Source organism: Pelmatolapia mariae, linkage group LG5 (assembly GCF_036321145.2).
Source record: "Pelmatolapia mariae isolate MD_Pm_ZW linkage group LG5, Pm_UMD_F_2, whole genome shotgun sequence".
Classification (NCBI taxonomy): domain Eukaryota; kingdom Metazoa; phylum Chordata; class Actinopteri; order Cichliformes; family Cichlidae; genus Pelmatolapia; species Pelmatolapia mariae.
Window position 1 is genome coordinate 12,429,391 of NC_086231.1, and position 19,039 is coordinate 12,448,429.

General features: G+C 37.0%; 1 protein-coding gene across 12 annotated transcripts in view; it reads left to right on the forward strand.

The window, feature by feature from the left end:
* ptprt (protein tyrosine phosphatase receptor type T) overlaps positions 1–19,039 on the forward strand; it is a 304,970-nt gene that overhangs the window by 144,148 nt on the left and 141,783 nt on the right. For all 12 annotated transcript variants that reach the window (XM_063473709.1, XM_063473699.1, XM_063473701.1 and 9 more), the window contains exon 11: positions 9,563–9,672. In XM_063473709.1, coding sequence (XP_063329779.1) covers positions 9,563–9,672 — 110 coding nt within the window. The remainder of the gene's footprint in view (positions 1–9,562; positions 9,673–19,039) is intronic.

Consider the following 19,039-nt stretch of genomic DNA (forward strand, 5'->3'; position numbering starts at 1 on the left):
GAGGCTAATTACTGTTTGTATGGTAATAGCTTTATAGAGCTGGGGCTCCTGTGAGTGAAGCTTTTGCTCTCTCACATGCACATACATAAACATATATGGTTTTCCAATTTTTTTTTATTGTGCTCATACTATAAAATGGAAATAAACTTGAGCCTGTGTTTGGGGATTTGCAATTAAGATATGAAATTACTTTTCGCTTACTCACAAGGACCATGCTCTCCTAGTTTGTAAAAGTAATCTCAGGATAAGAGCAATTTTAATAATGTCCTCTTTAATTGTTTTACCTTTCAGATTAAAGCATATTAACATGCACATACACACAGTCTATCAAATCATATTAAGTCATGAACATTTTAGCTTTAGCTCACTGTGAGCAGACCACCACTATTAGGCTGACACACCTATTAGTGTAAAAAAAGAAAAACAGTTTCTTACTGCCATGCTGCTAAGAAGATAAAGGTTTTTCATGTTTACTCTCTTTGATTATATTTGGCTTGAATACTGATTTTCTCATAAACTGGCTGGACTACCATTTATAAGCACTTTGCAAAATGTGCCTTTCTAACCTAAAGTTGTCTACAAATTATAATAACAATTACAGAAGAAGCAACAACAAGACTGCTGAGGAAACTTGTGAAACTTTCTTTAAAAATAGCTAATATGACATTGCTACCTTTCAAAGAGATTGACGATCCAGTATTATATATGCTATTTGATAAGCATTGCTTATCAAAGCCATTGCTCCTTGATAAAAGGATCGGCAGAAAGATGTTCTGTACAATGACCGGAGTAATGAAGTAATACTAATGTTTTCCATTATCTCAATTAACAAGAATAACGCCTATAACTACAGCCACTATACACAAGATGGAAATCACTCCTTAAAATTCTATATATAGATAAAACTATTAAAAGCTACACAAGACTAAAGCAGACAAAAATTAGGACCTTGCCTTTCACTGTCAAACAGAGGCAGGTTCCCACTACTTCACATCATGCCAGGACAATAACTTAATCACTACTATGTTTGTGTTCCTCAAGCTCGGTTCCTAAAGTGCCTGTTGTTTTTGACCACCTCCCATCGGGACTTCTAATCCATATACAGCATAAATGCTGCTTTATATCAGCCACCTGGTTCTGCCTCTCAGTGTATGCTATCCCAGCTTGTATCTTATGAGCCATTACTATGTGCTGGACTGTCTCCAGGCCAACCCAACCTGAGTCCTGTTGGCTGTGGCCTCTATCAATCTGCTGTTTAGGGAGTGTTCACGTGTTTCCATGATCAGAGTTTCTGTGTCTTTTTGCTTTTGCTTTTTCTAGTTCCTGGTTAGTTTTCTTAATGTCCGTTACTTTCTTAGGTACTTGTAACTGTCCTGCATGTCCACTAACCTGCCCTCTGGAAACCTAATGACCTACAGATGAAGGGCTCAATTGGCTGAGTTGTAGCTTGTCTTGTAGTCAATTCAGGTGGTCCTCAGATTGACTCCCTGGTCTTAAGAGAGGTATATTACTGTATCAACTAGTAGCTGGAACTTTGACCCTCTGGTGCTGTTTCCAGTTTCTTTCTTAGCTGTGCTTGCCTACTGGTTACTGTGATGCCCAGGAGAAAAAAAACATGTTGTAAAGAGGGAAGAATTCTGTCGACCCTTGCCTTTCTGGTATATCTCTTTGGCCTGGTGGCCAGAGATGTGGGCCTTTGTTTGGCACTCTCTATAGCATCACTTATGGAAATCTTGTTGTTCTTAAGTGGAGATTATACTTACTGTATCTGTGAGTCTGCATGGGTCCCCCTTGGGTCCCAGTGAATAATGCTGTCATAATGCTCTTCGGCTCCTCTCTTAATGTTCTAATGTCTTTGCAGGATTCCTTGATTTCAGTGTCCAGACATCTTCTATATGGGGAGCTATTTGTGCACACATTCTTGATCTTTATACCCCGGTGTTTCTAGGATTACTGTGACAGTGGTAGTTATTACTCATTAATTTCTGTAATATTAGTAGAAGGGCTTGTGAGTAGAGCTCTGTTAATATCTCTAAGCATCTCTTATGGACTTTGTTTGTAAGTGTATTCGTGGGTGTGTGGCTGTCTTGAGTATAGCCATAATTTTCATCCTCAGCTCAGTAATGCATAGGAGTCATAGGAGATCATAGAAGGCGTTTGGGCATCATATTATGGCGGGCTCTGACACCCACCACATTTACAGTTTGAGGACTGTGAACTGGATCTGAATGAAAGAGAGATGGACAGAAACAATATCTTGTTTTTAGAGTGAGGAAGAGTGTATGGGTACTAATTCTATAGTACTACAGTTCCATCTATTCGGGTATTGTGCCAATGACTACACGACAAATGGGTAATAAATATGGTAACCTTAAATCCCTTTGTTTATATGTGCACAAATATCCAAACCACTGTTAAAGAGAAAGATGATCTCCTCACACAGACTGTAATGACAGCAATTGAGATGACATAATCCTGTTATCATCACAGTACAGTCCTTGTTTAAGATCCTTGTGAAAGTTTCACTTTTCTGAAAGGCAGTTTATCAGAGCACATTTAAAGTTGTAGAAGTGCATTTACATTAATGTGCTTTTAATCATTCTTATACTTTTATTTGATGTAAAAGTCAAATTTTCTAATCCCACAGGACAAAATCTTTACATGACAATAGAACGAGAATTGTATTTTGGCATAATCGTATTTACCATTATTGACAACTTGAGATCAGGTTAAAAAATTAACGAGATGTTACTGTGTATATAAAATGTTAAAGGAATCATTTAACATTTAACATTTAATATTCCATAGATTAGATACATACAGTGGAGGAAATATTGATTTGATTCCCTGCTAAAATTGTAAGTTTGTTTACCTCCAAAGGATTAAACTGATTTTAATTTTATGCTGGTTTGTTCTTAATAGAAATGTATTAATTCAGTTCAGATTATCATGCATGAAATAAATCTCTGCATTTCATCCCTGGCTCTCATTTGTTTTGGGCTTTTTATTACATAACAGACCTGATTGTTTATATGGCAATAATGACTTTTAGTCATTGTTAGTGTCTGGGCTTGTAGCTGCTATTTTGAAGTAAGAGCAAATAAAAAAAAATTCGGTCAATATTCTGCTTCTTTCCATTAAAATGAAACTACCATAAAAACAGAGTTAAATAGAGAGTTAATTTCCTTGTAAGTGAGAAAACTTCAGGAGGGAATCAAATAATTATTTTTCACACTGTATACATAGGAATAGGAATTTTCACATGGATAAAACATTGGCTTTAATGAAGGGGATTATTTGTGGTCTGATTGCCAAAAAGAAGTTTTTCAAATGATTCAAATCTTGCCCTTGTACTTTCTGAGGGGTTTCTAATTATAACTGCAAATATGTATCTGTCCTAAATCCTTGTATCACAATGAAGACTGAATCCAGCACTACTGCTAGTAAATCTTGATAATAATAATAATAATAATAATAATAATAATAATAACTTTATTTATAAAACGCTTTCAAACAAAGTGCTGTACAACTAAAGGGATAAATAAAGTAAAAGCGATACATAGGAATACAGGTAAGAGACACAATACAAGTTAAAAAACAAAAATTTAAAAACTAAAAGCCATAGAATTAAGACATATAGGATAAGGTGAACAAATGTGTCTTCAACTTAGTTTTAAAAACCTCCACAGAGCATGCCTGCCGAATATCTTGAGGGAGGTTGTTCCACAGAAATGGGGCACGAAAAGAAAAAGCACGCTCTCCAATTGTCTTTTTTCTGGCTCTAGGAACTTTAAGAAGGCCAGAGTCCTGAGATCGTAGAGCATGAGATGGAACATAAAGGTGTAAAAGGTCGGAGAGGTATGTAGGTGCCAATCCGTTTAAAGCCTTGTAGGTGAGCAGCAGGACCTTAAAATCTGCTCGAACCTGACAAGGTAGCCAATGCAGAGATCTCAGAACAGGGGTAATGTGCTCAAATTTCCCAGTTCTTGTTAAAATGCGAGCAGCTGCATTTTGCACCATCTGTAGACCTCTAAAACTTTTCTTTGGTAGGCCAGAAAGAAGAGCATTGCAATAATCAATACGGGAAGACACAAATGCATGGACAAGAACCTCTGCAGTGTCGCTTGACAAAACTTGTCTGATTCTGGCTATGTTCCTCAAATGGTAAAAGGCGGTCTTTGTTATCTCTTTTACATGAGATTCAAAGGAGAGCACCATGTCGAACCACACACTCACGTTTTTTACCTTGTTCCTGCAGTTTATGGCACTGTCATCAATTTTCAAGATGAAATTTTGGGACAAGTGCTGAAATTTGTGTGGCCCAATGACCATCAACTCTGTCTTATCAGTATTTAGGAGCAAGAAATGCTTGCTTGTTTGCTTTTTGTCAAGATGAGTTTATTTGTTCCCCAGGAAGCTAAACATCTGTCTTGAACAACATGTAAAAAAAACACACTACATAACACTAAATAATACCCCCCCCCCCCTGCAAGAAGAAAAAAAATTGTAGTTGTTTATGTTAAAAACAAAAAAAATAAAGCACTGTTATGGAAAAAATAGCTCAAACTGAATAGTTACTACAAGAGTATTTACTTCACTTTTACATAGTTATAGTTGAGATAATCACAAAATCACTCAGAGGGATTTTTAAAATTTGTTTTTTCTTGCAAACAGCTGCTACAAGATGAAACACTAACAAAGATTAAAAGTCAAAATTTTCATATAAACAATCAGGTCTGTTGCATAATAAAGGGCGCAAGACAAATGAAAGCCACGGATAAAATGCAGAGATTTATTTCATGCCAATAAAGATAATTTGAACCAAACTTAGAAAGCAAGAGAGGGTTAAGAGACAAAAAAATGTGAATACAAAAGAAAGATTGAGAGAGATGGCAAGACAGGGGCACACACAGAAGAGAGAGCTGCTGGCGTAATAAAGCAGGCCATTCATCTTGCAGCATGATGGGACTTAATCAAGTTATGATTAATGTGTTACAGCTGCCATTATCTTTTCAATGAAGTCTGTATTCTTCTGTCCAAGCCCCCGAGGTACACAGGAACACACAAACACATGCAAACCACAGCAGATACGGGGGTTTGTCATGTGAGTCATGCACACACTGGAAAGCAGCATACACAGATGTCATGGTACACACTGTGAGTAACAGAAGGCTCCTCACGTGCATTTGCGTGCGCGCACGTGCACACACACACACACACACACACACACACACACACAGTTGTGTTTTCATATCTTTGTGGGGACATCTAATTGACATAACACTTTCCATAGTCGCTTACCCCTAACAAAAACCATCAAAAATGAATGCCTGACCCTGACCAAAACCTAACTGTAACTTTGACACTAAAATTTTGAGTTTCCAAAAATTCCTTCAAACCTGTGGGGATGGGGATTTTGTCTCCATAAAGGCTGTTGGTCCCCACAAGTATAGTGAACTTTCAATTTTTGGTCCCCACACAGATATGCAAACATGGTGTACACACATACACATGTGCACATACACAGACAGCAGAGACAACACACAGAAGTACCACACAAACATCCAACGGTTTTCAGGTAGACACTGTGCATCATAAAAGATGAGAATGCACACACAGAGACACAGAAGTGAGTGATAAGGTGTTGAATAAAAATGGCAGCATTTAATTGCATTTCTTTGTTAGGGTAATTTGATATGCTCCACAGGCTGGGCCCTTAATCAACACCTTGGAATTACTAATCAAAATATTCCTGTCAGACTTGTCTGATAGTTTACTAGTCTGTGTGCTTTCTGTTGTGCATCTCAGTAGCTGTGAGTCAGAATAGTTTGTGAATGAATTTTGGTCAAAAAATAGTTTCCAATAATCTTTGTTATTTTTCCATGTGCCATTGTTGTGCTCTGATCTTTGGGGGTTTTAAGGTATAAAACATTAACTCTGAGGTTTGGAGTCATGGGCCATAATTTTTAATGTAACCGATAAATGGCCATACTGTTGTTACATTATCCTCTAACCTGTTATTTTCTCATATAAGAAATAATAACACAAATATCTGTGTTTAATAACCTATAGGTGTGAGCAGCTGTATTGCAATAAATGTTACTTTTTTCACGTCACCCTCTCTTTTAAGTATATTTTTAGGAAATGTTTTGTAGGAAATGTAGGAAATTCTTTTTATCTTCTAACAGCCAAAAAGGGGCCAAAACAACAAAATAACTATTTTTAAATATTGGGCATTGAATTGTGGATAAGTGTGGAGTTTTTAAATATAACCCTTTCAACCTCAGAAGGACTGGTCTTTGTTGTGTTTGTCATGTCACAGTTTTATGGCTTTAAAAATAGCAGAAAAGGTTGGAAACTTCCCATACTGTGGGTTTTCCTAAACTGTTGGATGTTATAGAGAGAGATGGATAATGGCGGCCAATTCTCAGGTGTAAAAGGACTAGCTGTGGCACATCCATCTTTGTTAGATTCAATTTGTGGCTGTAAATGGTGGAACTTTTTGGGAAAAAAAAATTCTGCAAAGCTTTTTTTTCAGCTGAGGGGCATCAGACTAAGGCAACTGTAAAAGCTTCCTGCAATTGTCAGACTCATTTCTGCCTTACATGACAGGCTTTTACCCAACACTGCCACTCACAATGACTTACAGTGAGTCCAACACCAACACAAGCTTAACTTTTATGTAAGCCAACATTATGTTCATCCAAGAACAATCAGAATTAAGGTCAGCATACAATAAATAATCAGAATCAGATTCAGAATACTTTAATAATCCCTAAGAAAACTTTGTTGTGTGCGGTTGCTCCAAGACCATAAGAACAATAGCAGACTGAACTAAAATAAATAATACAATATATTACAAAGTTACAAAATTTAAGAAACGACTCTAATATATACAAATAGCTCAATTGTAAATATCCAGAATATTACAAATATATATGACATTTTACTCTAAACTGTAAAACTTTACTTGTCATATATGTACGTAAATAGTAAGTAGTCATGAAGAAAAAATGAAAGCTGGAAAGAAAAATCTGAAGTTAAAGGCCTTATCCTGTCCTTGACCTAAACAAAAGCAGGACTTAGTAGCAAAGCTTACTGATTTATGTTTTGGGAACTAGCTTCCTAAAATGAGACTAGAGAAAGAGATTAATGTCTCCAAACCAAGAGGAGCAAGTATGCACACAGACACAAATGCACACATAGAAGCACACACATGAATTCTTGCACATTGCAGTTGGTTGTCCCTTCTGGCACACTCTGTCTCTTTCTTCTTATCATTTAGAACAATTCACACCCCTCAGTGTATGTACGTGCAACTGTGTGTAAGTATTGTGTTCAAGGGTCTAGTGCATGTGTCTGTGTGTAACTGCGCGTTTCTGCTTTTATGTGTAACACATTGTGTGAATTGGTGAGTTCGACTGTTTGACAGCTTCACTCCCAGATGAGATGTCTGACACCTCTTCTCTGTCTGTATACCTCCATGAAGACATGTGAAAGCCTGCCTCATCCTGAAAACCCCACTGATACACTCACTCTTGTTACTAGGTAGATTTTAATGAGTCAACTGTCTTTGCACACAAATAATCCTGTCTGCGCTTTCCTGTACAGACAGGATCCTCACTGCTCAGTATCTTTGACCCCACAGTTTACAATTTCATTAACAACCTTTTACACTGATAACCATTCACCTCACTCCAACTCACTGGATTTGAAATGCAGTGTACTCAAGCTGTTTGGAAACACAGTTTTCTTTTTTCTTTTTTTTCCCAAAAAAACTGCAGTCCATAAAAAATATTTACTCCCCAGTGATCAGATTTAGTCCATCAGTTCAAATGTTCCATTGGCAGAATTACTTAATTCACAACACAATCATTAAACAGTTTTGATTAATTAAAAATTGAAGCAATATTGAGGACATTGCTTTATAATAGACTAATAGATAGTAAAGTAATCCACCTTGAGAGTAATAAATCCAGAAGAAATCACATCTTCTGAGCAAGTGTCAATACAGTCAGCTGATCTTAGTTGAACTTAAGGGTTGTAAGTAAAGATGTGTTCATTACAATCAAAGAACAGGATGGATACCAAATGTCTGGAAGAAGACATAATTTACTGTAAAATGTCCTTAAATAATAAGTACACAGAATGTGAGTCTTGCTGAACTTTGAATCAAATCATTAACACAGATAAAAGTTTTTTCCCTTACTAGAGACAGTTGGTCCATTGACATTGAATTGGTAATTGACTTTGTAAGCTAATAAAATTTTATGTTTGAGGCTTTTCATTCCAGTGAGTCTGATTTGGATGTAGCGTTCCCAGCAGTGAGTCAGAAAATCTGCCCATAGCCCAAGAAAATCACAGTGGCTGCTGTCTTTTTTTTAATCTCAGCAGTTGTTCCATTATTCACTGACTACAGGGTGCTTCAAGATGTATCTCTACATGACATTATTACAGCTTGTCTGTCTCCCATTCATCTTAGGATGACACTGGTTTAATTTCACAAATTGCAGCTGAGCTGCACAATAATATGGCAATACCTAAAAGTCGTAGGTTGTCGTTAAACTTTCAATATGTGTAGTAGATGTTGAACTGCTAATTAAGACAGAAGCTCTGTTTTACTTACACATTCCTCAGGAGATCACATTACGTATGAAGTTATGTCCTCATTTTCATGTGATTAAACAGTTGATCAATATAGGCTGGCTGAGACTATATCTATGTTAAAAGAAGAATTCTTTTAAAATAAGAATTCTTTTAACATAGACTGGTATTGCTGCATGTCAGCAAAATCTTTCATTCTTTCACACTATAAGAAATATTGTGAAATATCCTATCATACCTAATAGTTGCAAATGTCCTCCATTTATCAAGTTTTCCAGATCAAACAGTGTTTCTCACACTGCCTCAAAGGGAGAAAAAAGCCTATAATTAAATTTCAGGTAATTGAATATTTCTACCTTCTGAGACATTTGAAACTTTTGGACTCAAGAAATTTAATTAAATCATGAGAAAGCTGAACTGTAATTTAGTGTAATTTAATATACCTCTCTTTACTTCTGATTCTGATTCCATAGTTCTTTTTACTCCCTGCCTTTAATATTTAGATTCACTTAGTCATTACATTGCACATTGGCCTTTTTGCTTATGTCTATCTCAATTTGTGTTTTTGAACTGGTACTCTGTATTCGTGTGCTAAGTGCTCTTTTGGGGATTATTAAAAATGGACTCAATGATTGTGTGGATTCATTTTCTGGAAAGTTGACTTTCTTTACAACCTAAGACATTTCAGTGAGATTGACAATTAGATGGTAATGTCAGAAAATAATGAACATTTTCATTTTTATTGTAATATTGTAATATAATTACTATAAATACATTTCATGCTTCTAAAATAGTTTATAATCTCTGCTGTAATACCTATACTTTATTAATACTTTTGCCACATACATATGTTTGCGAAGCAGTTATTTGAATATAATTTTATGTACATTCTTCAAATATGAGTACATATTTGTGTTGTAATGTATTATTACACTTTGTGTACTTGGTGTCTTTTCAGTTCCTGGGTCAGTGCCTATGGAATCTCTGCAGAATACGCCATATGAAGAAAAGATCTTCATGCAGTGGAAAGCTCCCAACGAGACCAATGGAATCATCACATTGTATGAGGTCAGTGAAAGACTTCAAAGAACATCAATGGGAGTTTTAAAAATGAGCAGATGCACGGGTAGATAGATTGAAGGAAGGACGAAAGCAAGAGAGGGAGGAAGAAAAATGAAATTTAAATATCCAGTTGCTTACAAAACATCAAACACGAAAAATAACAAATACAGATGTAATTGGGCGCACCGCAGTAATATTGTAACAGAATTATGGAAAGGTGAAAAACTTATTCTAACCACTGTGCATAGTGTATACTGAAGTACAAGGTATTGCACAAAAGTACCCCAAAAGAAGTGTAAATGTGTAGGGATCAGCGGCTCAGTGCTGGTTCGCAGAGTCCTGCTGAAATACCAATATATGTCTTTCCCTGTCTCCTATATTAAGATGCTTTAATGATTAAACGTATGAAACACAGCAATTAGTAAAAAAGCAAAATTTTTTTTAATGCATGACAATATTTTCTCGAGTATCGGATCTTTACAAAAATCATGCAGACAAGTTCTGAGTCTGTGGTTGTGTTTTTGTGTTTTATATACAGAGGGGTGCATGATTGTGCATTACGCAAACTTGTCAGTTTTATACCTTTAAGCACCAAGCTAACTTGTGAGAAGTATTTGTTCATTTGCCTTTAAACTTATATAAACTTCAGTGACACCCCAGCCTAAATACATAGGGTTTAATGTGATATCAGCCCACCTTTTGCAGCTATAAAAGCTTCAACTTTTCTGGGGAGGCTTTCCACAAAGTTAAGGAGTATGTTTATGGAAATTTTTGACCATTCTTCCAAAAGTGCATTTGTAGGGTCAGACAATGATGTCGGACAAGATGGCCTGGCTCACAGTCTCTGCTCTGTTGGGTTGAGGTCAGGACTCTGTGCAGTCCCCTCTTCACCAAATTTTATACTTGTCACAATACAGTCAAACAAGTACCATTCTCCTGGCATTTGGTTCCACTTTGTCGTAATCCCAGCAGTTTATGTAGTTTTGAAAATCAAGCGTCTAAAGCCTAGGTGCCTGTTATTGTTTTATAAGCACGCTGGGGGGGAGCCTTAAATGTCAGGATACTGACAAATGAAATGACTTAAATGTAAGATACCTACATTATTTACATATAAAGAAAAATCAATCCTCATTATACTTTCTAAGATGTTTGTTAAATTTGCCTAATTCAGCCTGTAGCACATCGAAGCTTGCTAACAGGCACAACATTCAAGAGCTTTTACTCCCTAAATGGATATCTTTCTGGAATTAAACCACTGAGTTGTGACTACTGTAAAGCAGAGGGTTTCAAGCATGATCCCAGTTTGAGGGATCTTGTGTCTCATTTCACCTTGGCTGACCTTTTTTGCAGCTTTCTCTCTTACTATAGCTACAGAAACAATATTTGACTTGTTTGTTTCGGACCGAGATGGAGAATGTGGTTTAAGGGAAGAGAGGAACTCTTTAAAACACATTAATTTGTAAAACTATGAATAAGATGAACTGAGAATGAAATATATAATTTTTAAAAATGATGTTCAGATTAATGTGGTGTTTAACTGAGGCACTCTTCACAATGCAGCTACAGCTGTTCAGATTTAGATTTGTCACTCTTGGCATCCCATTTCTATCTGTCTGAGACTGGCTTGTTGTGATGTGTTTATTTCAGTGCTTGTTTTGTACTGTGTTGTATATACTAATTCCACTAAAAGGAAAGCTTTGTATAAACACTTGGGCAATAAGCCCCATCTCATACTGCATCTCAGAGTTTGTGGATGGGGTTGAAGTCCCTAAACGAGGCCTTGAAACCAGTCTAGAAAATGTTGTTTTCTGTAGCATTACGATTCTCTTCATTTGTACTAAGGGGCTATCCCAAACCAAGGAACACAGCGCCAAAGGAGGCTGTCATTATGCTTTTGGACCTACGTACGTATGTACATAAGAATGTATATTATCCATTAAACCGCTGTCTTCCGGTACAGCTGGATTGGACTGGAATATATACCAGCTAAGATGGGGCGAGAAAATGGATTTACCCTAGATAGGTTACTTATCACAGGGCTAACACCAGTGTTGGGACTAACGCGTTATTAAGTAATGCGTTACAGTAACTACGTTATTATTGTGGTAACGAGCACGGTAACTAGTTATTATGCCAAAATCAGGAACACGTTAATCGTTACTGGGATTTAGATAGGCTCTTTATTCGTTACTTCTTGCGGTGGCTATCAGAGCTTCCACAGATTCAGTAATATTAGCAAGTGGTGGAGGCCAGCAGGTGGAGGAAGGAAAGGGGAGGCAGGAGGAGGAGAGACCCGAGGCGGCCGCCGGTCCAAGTGTCAGGAGAACTGAACTTCAGGTAAGAAGTTATGACCTGCAGTCTATCTGGGTCAGATTTAAACCAAGTTTAGGTGGAGTTTATTCTCGTTATGCTGACTTTTTCGTACTGCGTACTAGCTAGCATGACTGAGTTTCTATACAGCTGTGTGGGTGCTATGATGTTACTGATGTTGAACTTTATTTTGTTCATAAGGTTAATTATTAGAGTTGCCAACCATCCCGTAAAAAACTCAATCGTTCCGTATTCAGAGAAAATATTGCGCGTTTCGTATTGAGGTGAAAAGGAGCACAGTTTGTCCCGGACTTCAGCTACAATGAAAAAGACACAAAGCTGGATTTATTCTGCGTCTTTACGCTGTCAGCTGTTTCTTCTTCTCTCATTCTCTCCCGTTTCTACTTCAATCATGAAACAGATCAGTGATCAGCTGATCGGCTTTTCTCTCTTGTTTGTTTATCGCCCACTTTGCACCTGAAAGAAGAAACCAGCGGATGTCGCGTTAAACAACAGCAGCATGTTTAAGAATGATAAACTGTTGTTAGAATTTATTTAACCTCCTAAGACCCGAACTCTTCCATGGCATGCGTTTTTAATTTCTCTTTGATATTTGGGCTGATTAGTTTCTGAGAAAAATGAGAGCCACATACGAGGATATTCATTTGAAATTTTGATAGAACAGTTGCAGTATACTGTCCTCGTAAGTGGATATCAGGCCCTTGTTGAGCAAAATTTAGTATTTTGGTCTAAATAACCCAAAATGTGATGTCCACATATGTGGACGCCAGGTCCTAGGAGGTTAATATTAATTTCTAGTATCAGCTGATGTTTGCTGGAGCCACAGCTGTAAAAGCTGCTGGTCATGATATCGGTTTGGATATGTGGTGAGAGGGAAACATGCAGATGAAACCAGGAGATGTCCTTACTGAATCATCAGAGCTGAACAGGTGATGGAGAAACAGGTTTACCTTTTAGGTGATATGAATGAGTTGAAGGGAAGTTATGAACTGTTCCTGAGAGACAAGTAACACCAGGATCCTTTTTCTAAGTAGCTGGCAGCTGGTAACTGTGCAGGGGCAGGTCTAGCAAAGTGTTGCCAGGGGGGCCAGGTAGGGCATTAACAGGGAGAGGGGGGGCACAAAGAAATACTTTTCTTTCTTATTCTCATTTAAAATATCTAGCTTTTAACAAATAATTATCCGAATCTTACAACAAACGATTTATAGATTGATACATATATACCATCAAAACAGTGTACATCACTGTCACAACAGTGTTTGTTTTCATTCAAAGGCTTTATGATTTTTCCTAGTCAAAATGCCCAGGCTGATTTTTTTTGTCCCAGTCCAGCCTTGTATACAGCTAATCTACAGTCTGGTGTTACCTACATCTTCCTATTCGGAAGGCAGAATTTCCGAGTTCTGAGTACAATCGAAAGCACTACGACCGCAGTTTTTGTTTTGGATGTAAAAAGCGCACATGACGCTGTGACGTAGGCTAGAATCATGGCGGTCCAGGCGTGGGATTTCTCTCGTGGAAATATGCACATTATTTTTTCCTTTCTATTGGTAGGTGGCACAGTGCACTTGTGGCAAGTAAGCAAGCTAGAAGACTGGCAATCTTGCTGGGTATCCAGTTACGGAAGCAACACACTAACAATAGAATTCTGAGTAAAACCAAAGTTACTTTCCCTAGTAACTAGTTACTTTGAAAGTAACGAGTAACTTGAAGTAACTGAGTTACTTTTAATAGAAGTAACTGTAATGTAACTAAGTTACTAATTTAAAGTAACTTACCCAACACTGGCTAACACAAACAACCATTCACAACCCACATCCACACATTTTGGCTTTTGGACTTTTGTAGCCAATTTCAAATCACCAGTTTACCTAGTATTAATGTCTTTGGACTGTGGGAGAAAGCTGGTGTACCTGGAAAGTTCTAACTCCGCAAATGGATTCAAAACCAGGACTTTATTGCTACAAGGCAATGGTACTAACCATCACACCCCTGTGCCTTGTGCATTCTTCTGCTCCCAAGTGCCATATAGGAGAAAAAAATGCAAGAATTAAAAAAAAAACCTTTTTAGCCGGATGTCTTGTTTGTTTTTCATTCATATGGTCTTATTTTTAAAACTAGGTGAAACAGGGAAACACAAGAACAGTCTCTAACCACTGACAGTTCATGTTAGTATCAAATATAGTTTTATCCACGAATAATTGACATATATGACCATGAATTCAGGATTAAATGTAAATTATCATAAAGGGAATGTAGAAAGTCTAAGTTGCAAGAGAAAGTGGGAGAGAGACTTATTCTTTGACAGTCTTTTATACAATGTTTGGAATTGAGTGAGATAGGTAGGTGTGCGTGCGTGTGTGTGTGTGTGTGTGTGTGTGTGTGTGTACGTTTATTTGGGTTGAAGTTGAGTCCTCTATCTAATGAATTATTGACCCGTTCTTGGTCTATTGTCTGCCTCTTATATCACTGCATCAAGGAGCTACCTCACATCAAGACCTGGAAGGGCTATTATTGTGTGCGCATCTGAAAGATGGAGAGAATGAGCTACCAAGGAAAGAGATGTTGCTCTAAAAAAGACCAACTAGTCTCCAAATGTGTGTATTAAGTGTATGAGGACTTTAAAGTGTGTAATCCATAAACTGTGAATAAAGGATAGATGTAACGACTGTGACATAGCCCACCAATTAGTGAAGGTCCACATTTAAACACTGAGGAGAGTGTTCTGACCATCAGTCTTTTAAAAATATATATTTATAAGAGATGTGGGATAATACTGACTGAGAAACTGAGAAAAGTATACCCTGACTTATTGTCTCCTTAACTATAATTAATAAAGACTATAAATCCATCAGAAAAGGTAGTTATTTCATCCATAAATCTAGTAACCAGGAGCTTTGTTCTGCCACAGACAACAACACTGGCGTTTGTCGTTATAACCTATACAGAATTCATTTTCACAGATAGTTACAATTTTTTTTTTCACCAAAAAAAGGTAGAATATTTGCTGTGCAAGTTAGAAAGTCATCTTTCAAGCCACATCCAGAACAGCTTAATTTTTGTAGTTAGTTGTAAAATCTGTAAATATTAACCACACACTAAACAGGTGTTACAGTTATAAAGCTAGGTTGCTGTAGTTTAGATTAGGAACTAACGTATTGTATATTTTAGCTGTAGATTATTCCACTTGTCTTGCAGATTTACACATCTTGTAACACAGAAGGCAAATCTTATTTTGGGAGCATCTTCCAAACATATAATTATCCCTATTTTCTCTCAAACCCCTTATATTTACTACCATCAATCTCCAGTCTCTTCTCTCATTCTACACCTCTAAAAGACCCCTTAGTACCATGTCTGACACTTCCATTAGACCTCAACCCAGAGCCTGAAAAAACAAAACAAAAAAAAATGTCCTCAGTCTATGAACCTCCTTGGGACCATCATCAGTTTCACCTTGTTTGATATTAATGAAATCAACACCAATCTAAGCTCTCTGCCCTCTCTGCCTGGTAGAGGCGGCACGACTCAGCATCATCTGTTAAACATATCAGAGCCTCAACATAATGCGCTGCTATTAGAGATAATTACTATAATTGCAGCTATTGACAGGATTAAAGGCATCATCTGCAACATCTAAAGGGCCTCTTGTTGTGTCCTATTCTGTTCTGTTGTCTCTTGTGTGTTCCTTTTTTCCCCTCTGCGTCCTTTTCAGGATAGAAACCAGATGAATTACACCTAGGACAAAGAGGGGATTGAGGAGTATGGAGAAAAACTGGGGGGTGGGCTCAGGGTAGATTTGTGGAGGTGGGAAATGGTGCAGAGAGATAAGGAGAATGGGAAGAAGGAAGGCAGAAGTGAGAGAGAGAGATAAAGCATTCAGTGAGCAAGTAGAAATCTGACCAGAAGACATAGTTCTTACCATACAGCAAGATTACAGAAATTAATCAGTGTGCAAATATGATCACTCCATCTCTTGTATCTATTACCGTAATTGCAGCTAATTACAGGATTAAAGGACACATCTGGGTAAGATCTAAAGGGATCCCCCACTCCTCCCCCAATCCCTCTGGTGCTCCATTCATTTGAGAAAATGAGAATAATGTCTGGAGAAAAAGGGATGCAAAAAGAAGTGTAATGTTTGGTTGTAGGTGAGGTAGGAAAGGCAAAAATGAAACAGCATATAATTTATTAATATATATTGCTCAAAATAAGAGAACATGACATACAGTCAAGTGAAAAAGAAAGTTTTTACAGGATTAATGCAAAAACCCTTAAAAAACTATGTACACCCTGTGATTCAGTAGCTTATAGAACCATCTTCATCTTTAGCAGCAATAACCAACTAAGAAGTAGTTGGTGTGAGGTACTTTTTAATAAAGGTTGTTGTTGTTGGTAATCATTTTATAATGCATTTGATTACCAGCAATTGGCTGCAATCATCCTGTTAGTTCCTATGGAAGCAGTAAAGATGTACATAGTTTTTCACAGGACTACAAAAAGTCCTGTGGGAAAAAAACATTATTAATAACACTGATTTATTTGTTAAAATGTGTCATTTCCGGTTTTGGACATTAACTCTTAGATCCACATCTAAGAGATTCACATCTCTTTGCAGATATTGAAATACATAATAACATCAGACTAACTTAATACAAGGTATTATTCTAATCTTCTTAGATTGGTATGGTGCATTTAATTGGCTCTTAATCTGACTATTGTGCTTGTATTAGCTGATATTTATCCCCAGTAAGAGTACAAATTTTCATCAGTCTTTCCAACCATCCCCATGCACTAAGCACAAGAAAAATCCAGTTAATTGCTTATATGTAACCTCCTTTTTCTAAAATAAAAAAATCAATAAGCAATTTTTGAGCAAGTCGTTTATTTAAGGTCTTTTCTTCTCCTCCTTGGAAGTTTACAGTGAGTTCTATGCTGAAATATTTATTTATTTATTTATTTTTAGCATTGATATTCTGAAATTTGCATGGTAAATTTTAATTGGTACTCAGTTTGGTCGGTAGATGTCAGGCAGTTAGATTTTTTTTCTGCAATTAGGTTAAATGTTGGAGTTGTGAATATTGGCTTAAAACTGTTAATTTGAGAACTCTTGATGGATTTTTATTTTTAATGTTCTGCTGGGCATGGAAAAAGGCCAACTTGAATACCTTTGAAAAAGAAAGCCAGTGAACAACTGAAGGCTTCCACTGTAACTGGTTTATATGAATCTATATTTTCCCTGCAACTTTACCAGGCCTCTGTGAGACCTCAGATAATACACAGTTATTGATGGTTACTGAACTGAGCAGAGGTGCACTCAAAAACACACTTGCACACACACAGATCATGGCCCTGTCAATCCCTTCTTTGATTGCCTCATCAGACCATTCAAGCATCACTGGTCCTCTCTGCTAGTCCTCACCTCCCTGCTGGTCTCTGCAGAGTTATTTCTGAACCCCTGCTTGTTAAACAGATGCTGGTGCTAACATTGATTAGAATCAAGCAGAGTAGCAAATCACGGTTTGACCAACTAGCAAGTGAGAGCATTTTATATTTAAGTCTAATATGAAATGGAATATATATATATTCCATCAGTAGTGAAGAAGCAGTTTGTGTTTCAGAATTATAACCTCCTAGAAAATGCTTCAGGTATATGGATAATAAAAGTTAATATGGTTCCATTTCATTTTCTTAAAATTAATGTCAAGTATTAATTGAAAAGCTACTAATTAATAAATTTAATTAGTCCTTAACAGCAGAAACTGTAGATCAGAAATCAGTCATTATGCATTCTTTTAAAGGCAACAATAAATGCATCATGACTGCCCAACTCCATGCAATGATGCATTTCAGGTCTGACCCACATTCCCAAAATCCAGCTGCAAGATTGGGGTAAGAATATGAGTGTTTCCTGACAAACCTCTGAGTTGTTTAATCCAACACACCGAAGAAATTGGTGACTAGTATGGTATGTAGTTATTCTTGTCTGGTCCTGTGCGCAAATAACTTTACCTTCCAACTCTCTGCGGATAGAGGTTTTAATCAATCACAAAAATAAATACTGGCAACCAGTCTGGCATTTAATTCAGTTAGTTACTCTGTTCCAAGCTGTGGATTTCTCTAGATACAGCTGACCATGTAGTACAGTAACATTCTCTCCCCATATTGCTGTTTTCTGAACAAAGAAATGATTCCTTCTCATTAGGAGAACATCAGTTGCATAGCATGATCTTGGTATTCGTTCTCTCTACTATTTACTGAGGAACAGAAGTGGCTCACCTCACCTACATAACCTCAAAATTCTAATGGTGCAAGCAAGGCTATTATCCCATGATTGAAATTGAAAGCTAATACTTTAGTCATGCTATAGTCATGCTACAGGTTGGGAAAGCTAGCTTCTAAAAGAGGCCTATAATTCCTTTCAGATAATTAATAAACTGATTACTGACCAGTTGATGCCATATCAATAAGTGCATGTAAATTCTCCATTGGTGTTATCCTCCCCAGTATCGCACCAAAGCATGTGACAGATCTGCCACTCCCCGCATTTTGTAGAAGAAATACAACAACAGTAAAGGAATAATCTGTTCATTTTGCAGCAAAATTCATTGAAGTCATAGTTGCCTAGTAATTCTAGACTTTGAGTTATGACTTATGCCATAGAGCATTTAATATAGGAGATGAAAAGACAGGTTAAGGGAAACTGTTCACACACATAAATGCCCCAGGGCTGCCTTGCATTCTTCTTTTTTTCCACCACGATCTGAAGTATTTCAGAAGGCGAGAAGTATGGGAAGGAAGGGAGAAAGAAAAATGACAAATAAATTGAACAAGCATGTAGATCTTGAGTTTTTTTCCCCCACTTTCACAGTGTAAACAGAGCCAGAATCAAGACATAAATGCTAAAGAAGCAATCTCATCTAAGCCATTAACTTCTATCCATCTTGTGTTTTACCTTTCTCTTTTCTCTCTCTCTCTCTCTGTATTGTTTTTCTTTTTTGTCAATAATGGGGTATATTTAGTGTAGCTTGCAAGTCCTTAA